The sequence below is a fragment of the Vidua macroura genome, chromosome 6, assembly GCF_024509145.1.
Source record: "Vidua macroura isolate BioBank_ID:100142 chromosome 6, ASM2450914v1, whole genome shotgun sequence".
In the NCBI taxonomy this organism is placed as follows: Eukaryota; Metazoa; Chordata; class Aves; order Passeriformes; family Viduidae; genus Vidua; species Vidua macroura.
The window spans coordinates 10819593-10833823 of NC_071576.1; the positions used below are offsets into that span (position 1 = coordinate 10819593).

Here is a 14231-nt window from a genome sequence, read left to right on the forward strand (position 1 = left end):
AAGAAACCATATCCCCCACCCTACAAGAACTGCACCTCCTTCTTAAGACTTCTGCTAAAAGTCCCAGTGATTCTGGCAATTTTGCAGATTTTGCAACTTTAGTACTTCTTTTCTATAGTATATATGAAGATTACCCACAAAATAACTATGAAGGAAAGAGTGAAAACAGAAGAAGGAAACTGTCAACATTTTAAACAGTACTAACTACTGCTGGCTAGGGGGCAAAGACTAATCCTCATTCTGAGTATTTAGAGGTAAAATTATCCTTAAGCAGAAGCCAGCCATGTGAGATAATTAGCATTAATTCTTCATGAAGTGAGCTGAATTTGGGAACAGCATCACACAGAATTAGAACTACTAGAGATCCAAACAAGCAGCAGCCTTTGAGCGTGACTGGGTTTTACTCTTCACTCTTTAATGGATGGGGTTCTAACAGCATTTTTGTTGAGCTGGGAATAATACAGCCAGAACAGCTTCTTTGCATTGCAAGCACACATCACCCATTTTGAAGTCAGATACATCACATTTTTTAAGAGTTACAACACATACTGTTGTTTGGCTTTATACTTTACTTGTGTACTGAATCAAGTAAAAAAAAAAATTGTTCTCCTAAAGATATAAAGGACAGTAATTGCAGGAATGTTTCTTTTCAAAAGCTGTTTCTTTTTAAGGTTAAAGAGACTTAAATTAAACTGAAAATACATACCTGATCAGATTTTAACAGCACCATTTCATCTAGGCTTATCTTGGCTACATCCTGTGCACCAGGCACAGCACCAACTTCAGGCATGCTGGTCTCCGAGGATGAATATGGTAATCCGTGTCCATAAATATCCTCCTCATCACTTGAGGCAGATTTTTCAGTCTTACTTTCATGAGTGTCTGCTACCCTTTCAGCAGTGCTAGTACTACATTTAGCTTTGATTGCACTTTCAAAATTCCACCCAGAAATGGAACAGTTATCTGAATGAACATCGTCAGAGATTTCACACTGGAGTGCAGAAGGGTCTGACAGAGCACTGTGGATTAGAGAGAGCTGCTGTTGGTCTTCCTTACCAGTTTCATCACTTTCCTTTGGTGTCAGGGATGTCTGGACACCAAGTACACTGTCACATTCCAAAAACATCTGGTCTGTAAGGTCTGGATCTTCAGAAGATTTTTCAGTATCCTGCAGCTTCATTTTATCCAAGTCTTCACCTATTTTAGACAATGTAGGAAAATCCTGCTCCTCCTCCTCCTCCTGGCTCAGCTTTCCAGGACAGCATTCATTGCTTGCCAAAACCACACCACCATTACATTCACCACCAACACTGCTTGTCAAGTCTTCCGTGAGCATCAGAGGAGATGCAGATGTCAAAATATCTATAACAGCTGAAGAACCCATGCCACTGTCACTGTTTGGAAGTTTCTGTAAATCAGTCACATCTCCATTTTCTTCATTAATTAGTACATTTGCTGACTCAGGAGACTGCAGGACACTGAAAGTTTCTGAACCATTATCTTCCTGCAAGATTGTATGGGACTCCATACTGAACATACTTTCGTGATCTGGAGATCCAGTACTCAAATGATCAATGCTGCCACTCATTATGCTGGAAGTCATGGAAAAGGAGTCTGCATTCAAGGAATGTGGACTGTCACCAGAAAGCTGACGCTCATAAATTGGTGTGCCTTCCAGAGAGCTGTGGCTTCTCCTTGTCCCATTTTCTGTTATCACACACACACACGAAAAAAGGAGAAAAGCAATATTAATAAGATCTATTAAATCCCAGTGCCAAGTAAGAAATTAAAATATTTTTAGAACTGGAGGAAGAACAAAGCTAAACCAAAATTTTAACCATACTGAATTTTTTTAACTTTAACATTAAATGATACATATAAAGCCAAAAAAAGTCCTAATACAGTAAACAGTTAAAATAACTGAGTACTAACACTACTTCATCAAACTAAAGAGGATGGCTAAGAAAGACACTGCCAAATATTCTGAATGGGATGAATAGATATTACACAATTCCAACATAAAACTGGACACAGATTCCACTGTATGGTCCCACTAACGAATACATTAGAACTCAAAGCATGTTTACATAAAGCAAAACAAAAGAAATAAACTCCTAACACATCTAAAAAGACTTCACCCCATAAAGATTTTCATCGTAAACAGAAATGGCTCATCACAACCCCTCAGCCATTTCAGAAGCACAACACCACAGTATACAGGAAGCCTGCCAAACACAGACTCTTTCACATAACGTGCTCTAACAACCTGCAGTGTCAGGGAAAGCTCTGCTCCACCTACCCTGTTTCTTCTTTTTTTTCTTTTTCACCTTAATTGGCTTTACAATAAGTTCTTGATCAAAATCTTCAGAGCTGATGGTGCTGAACCGTTGTGAAGAAAGTTGACCATCTCTCTGAGTTTCTGGAAGTTGGTCTGCACACATCATAAAGCTCGAGCCACTGTCCACAGAGTTCACAGAGCTGCTCCTGCTCCGTGATTCACTCACTACAGAGCAGCCCCTTTTCCTGGCTTCATTGCTCAAGTCTCCCACTCTATCAAAACTTTTCTCTGATAGTGCTGGAGTTTCCAGATCATTTTTCACTGAAGAAGTGCCAATTTTATCACCAGTAACTGAAGGGGAAGTAACCATTTTTTTTTCTGTTTCCACTGAAGGGCTGGATGATACAGATGAAACTATTGATGATGGGGTCAGCAATTTAGGACTTGTATCTGTTAAAGGATTTGACAAATTTGAATTCACATCTGAAATTGTCCAAAAGAAAAATAAAATTATAAATACTAGTTCAAGTATTAATACTAGCATCAAGTGAGTAGGGGCATAATTTCAGAGAGTACTGAATGAGAAGAATATTTATGAAAAAAAAAAATTCTAAGCTAACAACATTTAAAAATAATACCTGTGCGCAAGCACACACACTATAAACGTCCTGAAAATTAATCTATAAGAAAGTACTTCCCCCAAACCCTGTATCAAACTTCAATTAGCAAAATTCTGAATTTATGTTTATGTAAAAAGAACAGTACAGGTCTGCAGCTTGGAAGATACAATTCTATCACATACTGAAGTGCCATCCTATATCTTTAACTTCTTCATTCAAACATTCAGTAGCTTGAAAAAAAATTAAGGAAAATTATCAGATAAATCCCTGTAGTGATTAGAAGAAAATACACTTCTAAAGGTTCCTTTCAAACTATACTTGAAAGTTGAGATTAAAACAGTAGCCAGTCTCTAGAGGTTTGTGAGTAAAAACCTGCCTATATGACTAAAGCTATTGCCAACATGCAATGACAAGAAAGTTAAGCTCTCCAGCACTGAATGAGACTTCATAGCATATTTATTAGCATTTTGCTAAAACAAAGCTAAGATGGAGTACTTAAAAGCATAAGTAGCCCCTTTTAAAGAGTTCTAGTAACATAAATGTTTAACTCAGATGGCAACAAGTGTGAAACAGTCAAATTATTTTTGGAATTTTAGTGAGCATTCTTTGGATTTATTTGCCAGTTCTTTCTTTTTCATTGCTAGGAAGGCTGAGATTTCCCCTGGAACATGGCTAGTGACAGGTGGCACAGAATCAAAGTATTCAGCTGTTGAGACTTATTCTAAAGGGATAACCATGATCAGGAATCCAAACTGCTTCAGCAACATGGTTCAGAATGAGCTCTTAAATGCACAGATTAGAGATGCCTCGTTAGGTTAATGCTGATCCACTCTCAAAAAAGGCAAGCATATTTAATTTCTTAATGCCTCCATTCTCACTGCAGCCAAGAGAGAAGCTCAGATAAGCAGATAAACGAGATCTCTAAATATAAGATATCTAGATATCTCTTATATCTCTATAAATATATATCAGAACAGATGAGTAACTCTACAGGACCTGGCAGGTTTTTGCAATAATGTGAACGGATTTGTCTGAGGTTTGATGTGTTTCAGTTTTGTTAGTTTTGGTTTTTTGTTATTAAAAAAGTACAATAGGCATCATGTTCCATGAGTTACACACTAATTTATACATACTAAACTTACTAATTTCTACATAGTAAGCGTACTAATCTATACAAACCTATTGATGACAGTCCTTCAGGTCTATTTGAAATTCTTATTATGTCTCTATCTCCCTTTAAGAGAAAAATCTCATTGTTGGTACAGGACACAGACACAATATCACCATATCCTTCCAAGCCACCAATCAAAGCCTGTAAAGAGTCAGCAGAGAAAGAAATAATTGGCATTAGATTAACAGAGTCTTTGCACAACATGGTACTCTTAACAAAAGCATTCACTGGATTTTAATCAACGTAAACAGTACAGGCTAAAGGCTCTTATCTTATCAAAAAACAAACAAAAAAAGAAACAGAAAAGAACTCTTTGATCATGATGCAGCTCCATTTTTATACTAATTTAAATTCCACAGATCCATTCTTTGTCCAACTAAAGGCAACTAAATATAACAACTTAAGCAATATACAAATTGGTGGCAGCAGAGTGCCACAGTATGAATATTTAATATCATTTAGACAAAAATATACTGGCTTGTATCTGCATTCATATGCGTTTTTAAGTCAACAAAATAGCTAACACTTCACTGTATACCAAATAAAAGGTAATACATCTTTTTTTAAGACACCAACAGTGGTAGAAGAGAAAGAATAAATAGTTCCAGGCACATTTTATAGGCCTAAAATATCTTTCTGCATTAATTCCCAGACTATATGTTTCTATATGTTTCACTAAGCATCAGAATTAATTATGATGTTAACACCTTAACTGAAAGCTTTAAATATATGTAATTTTCATAAACAACATACTGAGCTAGTTGGTGAGTATATCATTGCAATGACAACGTGAGACAATAAATATTCTCTTTTTTTGTTTTAAATAGGGATTTAAATCACAGACATAGAATGTATAACCAAAACAGAGTGTCATAGCATAGCATGAACAAAAACACAGAAGAAACAAAATATGCAGCCACAAGATTTATCTACCTGGTTCACAGTGTCTAGTAAATAGATGCTGTATTCATTCCAGGTCAGCACCCATCCTTCTTGGAAAAAGCATGAGACAAGCCCGAGGTGTTTCTCTGGAGAGCTGTAACTTCCTCTGTCAGGTGGTTCTAAACGAGGGTACAGTTCAAAAGTTTTTATTCCTCCAGCAAATACGTCTTTCAATATGAACGTGGCCTGAACAGTCCCATGAACATCAGACTTCCACAGACGAAGCCCAGGTCTGGCAGCAAATAGTGTCAAGTCACTCTGTTTACACAGGCCAGGTATAAAACATGCTCCAAATTTGCCAGTACTAAAATGCAAAAGAATTTATTTTAAAAGCTATATACTCAACTTAGAAACAATATAAAAACTAATGGCACAAATTCACAACCACAAATTATCAAAAGTCTTTGATTAAAATATTCAGTCAAACGTCTGAAGTACAAATTTAGTTACATTAAGACATGAGCAGGAATTCCAAATAACAAGTTTCCCCTCAGCTTTGCATGTCAGACACTACATCAACTAAGCAAGTTAAATTACTCCTCCTAATAAGCTTCATTGCCTTAATGCCACTCTGTCCATCTCAAAAAGATCCTACTATGCACTAATCCTTCTCCCAGAATTAATAAAAACCAAGCAAAGCACTACAAACTGATGCTAAGAAACTGGCAGCCTTTACTTGCAAGAAGCACAGAACAGACCTCAGCTGTTAAACCCTTCATTTCACAGAAACACCATTACTATCACCCAAGAAAACCCTTCACATATAAGATGGGCCTTGATATTCCTCATACTATTCATATCCCTGAAAGATACATCATAAACCCTCTTTCAAGGGTAAATTTCCTCTCCTTAGAGAAATAGTCAGTCATGCTGTTCTATGACTGGGTTCCCTTTTCTTTACCCAAGAGGAATTACATAAGAGAAGATGTCAAAGCCACATGAGAGGTTCTTAGTCTTCAACTCAAATTTAAGTGCTTACTATACATTCTCCCTGTTAACTCATTTCAGTGTATAAGAAAAACAGGGATGATGACTTGCTTTTTGCATCAAATATTACATCACCCATTAGACAGACTTGATTACAATGCTTGCTCACTGCAAGTCACAGTAAACAAAGAGGGACTGCAGAGGAAGTTTGGCAGTGTTTTCAGTTTAAAAAAATGAGAAAACATCTTAAATATTTTTGCCTAACAGTGCCTTGAAAATATGATCGTGACAGACTTGCAACCACATACTTTCTAAATAGGTATAATTGTCATTTCATGTTTGATCACACACAGCTATTGTAACTAGCTTTTTATGAGCAGACTGCTGTGTTGTATTAATTTTCGTGCCTAGATCACGCTGTCTGTAATTCACTTTGAAATGCAAGAATTAATAGATGAGCCTGCACCAGGATTTTATGAGGGTTACTTTTTTCTGGGCTGTGTTCCAACTTGGTTGACGGATTTCTCTTCTGTGTAAAAAAGCAGAGTCCGCTGCAAAGTAGAGACAAGCAGCACCTTCTGGTTGTAATCCAACTGGACAATCGAAGATGGCTCTTCCAATACAAGGCTGGAGTTGCAAATACCCTTTCAAAGACACACACAATTCACAAGAGTCAAACCCTCCTAAAAATACAAGGTGGTAACTAACACTTCAAAGAAATTTATAAGCCCAAGAGAAAAAAAAGAAAACAAAAAGCTTTTGAACTCCTGTTGCATGAAATTCACTTAATGAATATGGACTTAATTCACACAGGCAAGAGGGGAGTTAGATTGTGTGTGACACACTATGAAATATAGTTTCTCTTGGAATATTAGCTAATACATTTCTCTTGAAATCAACAGAAACTTTAGGAATTTTAGGACACATTTTCTTCCTTCTTCCCTACTGCCAGTTCATATATTGCTGAGACAATCATTAATTTTGGTGATTTCTGTCAAAGCAAATTGAGGGACACTCACAGATAAATCAGGACAGATGTTGTTTAAACTTTTCTTCCATTTAAAAATTCAAGTTAGCATTACATTTCTTGACATCTCATCTATACTAACTAACAAGATGTGAGAAAAATTCCATTTACTGGTAACATGCTAGTCACCCAGCAGCACCCATATGTTACTTTCATTCTATACTCTAGACTGAGATGCTGAACAATTCTGAGAGAAGTACTTCATCAATAGAGCCACATCAGTCAAAAATACCCCTTCCAAACAGAAGAGAAAGTGCTGGCTGAAAGTTGAAGAAAGATATGATAGTTATTTCATGAAAAATGAAAAGGATCACTACTTCTTTTAAAATGCATTACTTTTTAAAAAAGATAAGGCAGTTCTGAAGGATAGCCAATGGTTGCCTTGCTGAGTGTGCACACACTGGGTCAAGTGTACACATACCAATAAAACCATCCAACTAAACACGTAACACTGAGCAATTAAGTAACTGCTAAATATTTAAACACACAAGCATCCTTTCAGGAAGTGCAAATGTGAATTAAGGTCCCTATAACAAATGCTCACCTGGTCTAGGTCTAGTGCAGAGTAGACAATTTTTCCTTTGTCATCTCCAGAGAATAATTTCATTCCATTGGGACTCCAAGCTAAAGCTGTAATGCTACTTTTGTGGATGCCAGCAACATCAAATCTGCGAAGCTGTGAAACAATAACAAAGCAACAGAAGAATGAGCTGAAGAGAAAATGGATGCACAAAGCCTATTCAGTGACTCCTAACTGGTTTAACTAGAGATCAAGTACAAAAGTGCAGGTCCTTCTAAAGTTTATTTAGCACAGAAACCCCATAATAATCCAAAACCCCACTCCACCAAAGAGATCAGCCAATTATTACACACAAGAAATCTCTCAGAAACATATTTGATTAAATACATCTTTTGTAATGCAAAGCATGGTTTAATATTATTGTTTATAAGCTTAACATATAAAGCCAAAAACATATTCACAGCTGTTTCATCAGGCAAGACTGGCTGGGTTTCACTCTTACAAAGGATCATGGTAACACACTACTAGAGCTGGCCATACTAGACCTCACAGAGATTTAGGCAAATGAAAATATTTACCTGTTTATTCCTTCCAGGTAAGGAAGACACAAGCTGGAAAACTGCAACCCGGCCTGAGGCTGTACCAACAGCAACCAGATCATCGAAACAACTCAACAGCTTTACAAAAGTTATAGATTCACACCTCCCCTGTTGAAACAAACCATACAAAAAACTCACAAGTTAATGAGACACCAACAGAGAGCTCAAGTCTGAGCATCTCAGCTTCATCAGAAGAGACAACAGTAAAAGTTAGTATTTACCTCAAAATTATATTTTTTCATCTGGTTTACATGTCTGCAGTAGAGATAAAGCATTCCAATGCTGCTCCCCACAGCAATGTAGTCTCCATTGGTATCAAGTGCTGTGAGGTAAACCACAATAGAGCGAAAGCCTTTCTGGATCTTTGTAGGAATGGCATTGAGGAGATAATACAAGGGACAAAATTCCTTAAATGTAACTGGTGAAGCCACAGATGCCATAGCAAGGATTTGCATCAGCAATTTTAAGGCAGAAATAAACACATCTACATGACCACATAAGGAAATCTGAAAGACAAAAGCTAAAGAGATGTCATTTACTTGTGTGGAGAGAGTAAAAGGTTAACAGCCACAATCTAGGAAAAAAGAAGAAAAAATTCTCAGATTTTGCTTTGCATAAAGAAAAAGCAAGCTAAACTCTTGTAGTGAATATAACCTATTCTTAGAAGAAACCTTTTCTTAACAAAAAGTGTATTCCTTAAGTTGAGCTAACATAATAAAGATGTATGGTAACCACTAAATATGGGATAACCACTTTTTCTTGCATCTGTAAGTTTGTCAAAGTTGAGTTGAAATGCAGTGTTTCTTTTCATCTGCCTAGCGAAAAAGCCATAAGGACTCTAACACTGAACAATCCATGTGATGTATTTCTTCATCTTTCTGCAGCCTCTACCCTCAATCCAACCAGTGCCCAAGAGCATGGGATATTCCCTGTGCCAGACAGCACTGTAAGATCAAAGCAACAGACTAGAACTTGGGCTCCACTCCTTAATGTCCCACAGCCCAAGAAAAAACACAGCTGAGAAGCAGTTCAGCTAGAGCTACATCTGCTATACATTCAAATAGCAACCAAACAATTAGAATAGTGTGGGAAGAAAGGGGTGAGTAAAAACTTAAAAACTCCTATTTTGACAGACACAGGAAAATATCCATGCAGCAACTGAATTTAGAAAGATAAGGAGTAAACAGGAAAAAAGTACCATATGTCCAGGTTTCCTTTTATGGATAAGAAAATAATTTCATGCTTGTGAGCAATGCTGTAAATATACTTAGGGGAGAATATCTATGAATAACAGAAACAAAGAGTCTGTTTGCCTTCTCCAAGAAAAGCAACGTAGTCAGAGCTCATCACAGTAATAACATACTGGCACCTTCAGAAAAAGCTGATCATGAGGAACGTAAAAATATTTTAAAAATTTAATTAAACCCAGTAATTTTTCTCATCACTACAGCCTTGACAAGAACATTTTGCAGCAGTAGCTGCTGCTTCTCCTCATGGGTGACTTTGAAACATGGAAAAGAAAAGAAGCCTTCACTTCTTGAGTTTTATTTTGCTATGAGCAAGGCCAGTTAAGAGAATGGCATCGTTTTGCAGTTTTCCAAGACAAGAATTTTGGATATCTGTAGACAGGAAAGTTTTTTATGGCTGTTTAAGATCTTAACACTGAAGATTTTCTTTATCTTCAGCAGAGCTAGAACTTCCTTAGAGAAATAAAAAAAAAAAAAAGAAATCTGCCAACTGAAGTTAGAAATGCTTCTATATGCTCACAATTATTCTGCCAAGTACTCCTACTGCAATTTGTGATATGTTCTATTGTGCCTAGTTTTTAAATCTCTAAGGATGGAAATATTTTTTGTTTGGCAGCTTCATACATTGCTTGCAGTGTGTATCAATTAAACTAGAAAAAAAAAAGCTGTTCTAGTTTAATATCTCCATTACTGTGAATAGCTCTGGTGCCTCAGTTTTCCAACTATTTCAGTTGTTGTGCAAAAGCATTCAGCACATACACTTTGGGCCCTGCAACACTTGCTGTCAACATAAAACTGCACTAAGGCCAAAGGGAGTGTTTGCATGACATTGCCCATGCATGTCATAGACAAGACCACAAGAATAAAGACTGGTTATTTGGCTTATATTTTATCTGCTACAAAAATTGCCAATAACCACACTAGAACTACAATTCTTAGAAGTTCTTAATTGTGGTAAATTTTACTGTCTGCTAGAGTTTAGAAATTAATTCCACTGTCCTCCAATGTTTACAACCTGTCATGATGTATTTAATGAAATATAAAGACCAGCTGATACATGTGTCCAAACATTTTTGAATGAAGAGTTCCTTTCAGAGATGTTTAGTAAGTTAACAGATAACCTTAGCACATCATGACACTTCCACAATATTTTCACAAACCATTGCTTTTCTATCTTATGTTTTAAGTCTCCTACCCCTTCCTTCAGCATTTACTGCTTTCCATCTACAGTCAACTAAATATAAAAAGAATCCACTGTTAAAGTCTCATCTGCTGTTCCAAATGTGCTCATTTGTCACTTCAGTAATTTTACTAGTCAATAGTCTTTTTTTCTTTTCTCAAATAAACTCCAGTCTTTGTCCTGAGTCTCACATTTTCTAATCTTCTGTCTAATCTCAACTTCTACCACTGCCCAACTACTGCCTCATGAATTCCACATGTTTTGGTTTTTAAGTCCCCTTTGTGACTCTTGCAATTTACATCTGTCAGCATCCAAAGCTGCTCTTGTAGCTGGAACCATCTCACACTCCTCAGTTACCAGAGGACCTTCCAAGCCCTCAAAATTCATCCTCTTTTTTAGTCTCCACCACTTATTCTTCCAGCTCAACTAAACCATTAAAACTGATAACTGATTACCAGCTATGGAAATATGCAAATTTTTATTATCCAGAAAAAGACTTTTCCTCATTCCTCTACAATAACCCTATATGCTACCTGATGCATATTTTGGACGTTTACATTTAATTTTTAAAAACAGAAAAAAGGAAAGTTTGACAGGGTTTTTTCTTCCCATCCACAAAAAAAACATGGGAGGAATTATTTCTTGTCACACACTAAGTTAAATTTTAAAACTCTGCTGTTAGGTAAGGGCTCTCACTCTTTGTAAAATTTATATACAATCTCTGATGGCAAAATAGTCAAAAAAAACCAAGATTTTGTTCTCTATAACCCATTCAATCTGTACAAACAAAAAAAAAGGGAAAAATTTATCTATGAACTATAATTTCTTGACATTGCACACAAATTAGTTTCATCTTGAGCTGTTTACAGACTAACAAAACACTTCTATGGATTGTGTAAAAACATATAAGTGATAACTCAAAACCATACTTTTATTAAAAATACTACTAATATTAGGTAATTTTATCTACACTAACCAAATGTATAAAGGACTAGAACATCTCCCATATGGCCTATACATTCAAAACATCTGCACAAATGCCACAATTCTCTGCTTTTGAGCCTAAAGTCTTTGATATCCCTCTAACGACAGCTGTGTATCACACGTAGTCTGTAACAGCTTTAGGATTAATTGTTATCTGTTTTTCCTACCTCATTAATCAAAGGCAAACAGCAGATATAATCTATTTTCCCAGGCAGATTTTGGAACTGGATGCATGTGCTCAGTCTGTGTCAGCCACAGTTATTCTGCAGTATGTAACAGTCGTATAGGGCAAATCAGCTTGTGCTAAACAGCTGTCCTGCAGATAAAGTGGACAAAAATACCACATCAAAAACAATCACCAGAGTCCTTCCTTCTCAACTCTCAGACTTCGCAAGGTATTAAATACTGCATTCAAGGCCATGCTTTGAAAAGTAGCTTTCTTTATTTTTTTTTTTTCCTGGTCTTAGAAACTGTAATAAGGCTCAGTGCTGCCTAACAGAGGCAACTGAAGTGAGAGATAATCCTGTGGTTCAGCAGAGAGGCAGTGCCCAAAGGTTCAGTGCCAGGATATGCCACAGACAGACTGCAGGAAACTAAAGTTGTCACTCCATCACTCGGAGCCCAAGTGTCCTGTTTGTACTAGAGGGACAACAGCTCCATTTTTTTTTTTTTTACATCTTTGACATTAAAACTTACATTTAAGTTCTTCAGAGCACAGACAAACTCCCATATGACTACAGGTAAATGCAACAGTCTCTGTTCTCAGGTAGATCCTGCCAACTAAAGAGGAAAGCAGTTTTCTTTTCTAATACTTCTCACACATTCAGCCCCAGAGCAGGCTACCCCACTGTCACAACTCCAGAGCCTTTCACAGCAGAATGCTGCAGAGAAAGAACACAAACACAACCCTGCCAAAGGAGCTGTGCTTCATGTGTCCTGCACACAGGTCATGGTTACCTGATTAACACACACTTGGCTTTACACAATTCATGAAACGTTGCATTTTTGGCTTGTGAGAAACAGAGCTCACTCTGTGAAATTTTAGAAGTTTAATAAGGGATAAAAGGGACAATACCCAGCACTGAGGTGTTTAGCAATATGCCAAAAACACGCTGTTAGCTTAAACAACATATACTGTTATATACTGTTACATTACAGGGGATACATTCATATTCATAAGAGTTTGCACATGTTCAAACATTCCTGTGAGTTTACACGTTCTAGGAACTCTTTTGCTTGGTTTTAATCTTTAACTTATCTGCATGCCATCTTGTAGATTAAATCAACATATTTTATTTCTTCTTGAGGCTTCATTCTGTTGTTTTGACACTTCCTAATAACCAGAGAGTCAGTAGTAAATTTTTTCTCTTGGTATCCTGGTTCTTGTCACTGTTATCATTCAGATAAGATGGTCCACAAATGTGAGAAACAACATAGCTATTTCACACCATTATCTGAGCTAGTTACACAAATAAAAGCATTTTAACATTATATAGTTTTTATTTTAATATTATGCTAAAGCCTAAGATACATATATATTTATCACACTATTATTTACATAAGATATACAGTACATACAAAAATTGACAGGTTATAGTATACCAAAAAAGTAGTTAAAAGGAATTAAAATTGTACTATATCAGAATCTTTGTGATCAATAATAACTTCCAAAAGCTAATACATAAATGCAAAAAACAATAACTACATTTGTCATTTATAACATGGCTCAAATGATGTTTGTTTTTTTTCCTCTGTGACCTAATAAAAAATAAATAACAAAACAAAAACAACAAAAAAAAAGAAAAAATCTAGATGAAGAATGTGGAAAGGGTAGAAAAGGGGATCCTACAGTCACTGCACATCCTTATAGAGATGGGAAAATTCAGCTGATGGTCTTGTGACACCCTACAAAAATTTCAGAGAATCCTAGAATGGTTTGGGTTAGAAGAGACTCTAAAGACCATCCAGTTCCAACCCTCCTGCCATGGGCAGAGACGCCTTCCACTAGCCCAGGTTACTCTGAGCTCCATCCAAGCTCACCATGAATGCTTCCAAGGATGGAGTACCCACAGCGTCTCTGGGCATTTTGTTTTAGCACCATGCTACTGTCACAGCGAAGAATTTATTCCTATTATCTAACATAAACCTGCCCTTCTTTCACAGTGAAGCTACTCCCCCTTGTCTTAACCCCCCCCCCCCGAATGCATTTCTTGAACATATTCTATTGAAACATACTCAGATGTTTCAAACCGCTCCTTCCCCACAGGTGCCTTCTCGCACCTGTGTGGCTGCAGCCCTGCCAGAGAAGGGCAGAGCCAGCGGCTCCCGGCCGGACACCCACGGGGCTGCCTCGCCTTCCCGCCGGCTTTACCTCGGCTTATGCCGGATTTACCGCCCAGACACAGAGCCCCAGCAAGGGGAGGGCGACGCAGCCCCTCCAGGAAACAGCCGCCGAGCCCCGCCGGAGCCCGCCCCGAGCCCCCTCACCGAGCGCTGCCCGCGCCCTGGGAGCCGGCCGGGAGCGCCGCCCGCAACAGGCGCCCGCGGCAGGCCCCGCTGGCGGCGCCCGGGGAGGGGAGCGGGACCGGGCCAGCCCTGAGCGGTCCCCCCCGGCTCCACGGGGACGCGGCTGCACTCACCGCTCCGGGGCGCGGGCTGCGGCTCAGGGAGGGCGGCAGGGAGCGGCGTCACCGAGCCCCGAGGCGGCGGAGCGGCGGCGGCCCCGGTGCCTGCGCC

The 14231-nt window shown here is 38.0% G+C and overlaps 1 protein-coding gene across 4 annotated transcripts in view; it reads right to left on the reverse strand.

Moving 5' to 3' along the window:
• TECPR2 (tectonin beta-propeller repeat containing 2) overlaps positions 1-14228 on the reverse strand; it is a 42967-nt gene extending 28739 nt beyond the window's left edge. For 3 of the 4 annotated variants that reach the window (XM_053980973.1, XM_053980971.1, XM_053980972.1), the window contains exons 1-10: positions 14135-14228; positions 11663-11811; positions 8306-8604; positions 8064-8192; positions 7510-7641; positions 6425-6582; positions 5003-5315; positions 4078-4210; positions 2300-2761; positions 707-1707 (exon numbers count right to left, since the gene is read on the reverse strand). In XM_053980973.1, coding sequence (XP_053836948.1) covers positions 707-1707; positions 2300-2761; positions 4078-4210; positions 5003-5315; positions 6425-6582; positions 7510-7641; positions 8064-8192; positions 8306-8539 — 2562 coding nt within the window. In that variant the 5' untranslated portion in view covers positions 8540-8604; positions 11663-11811; positions 14135-14228. The remainder of the gene's footprint in view (positions 1-706; positions 1708-2299; positions 2762-4077; positions 4211-5002; positions 5316-6424; positions 6583-7509; positions 7642-8063; positions 8193-8305; positions 8605-11662; positions 11812-14134) is intronic. The other variant, XM_053980970.1, reaches the window with a different exon arrangement.
• Positions 14229-14231: the final 3 nt, after the last annotated feature.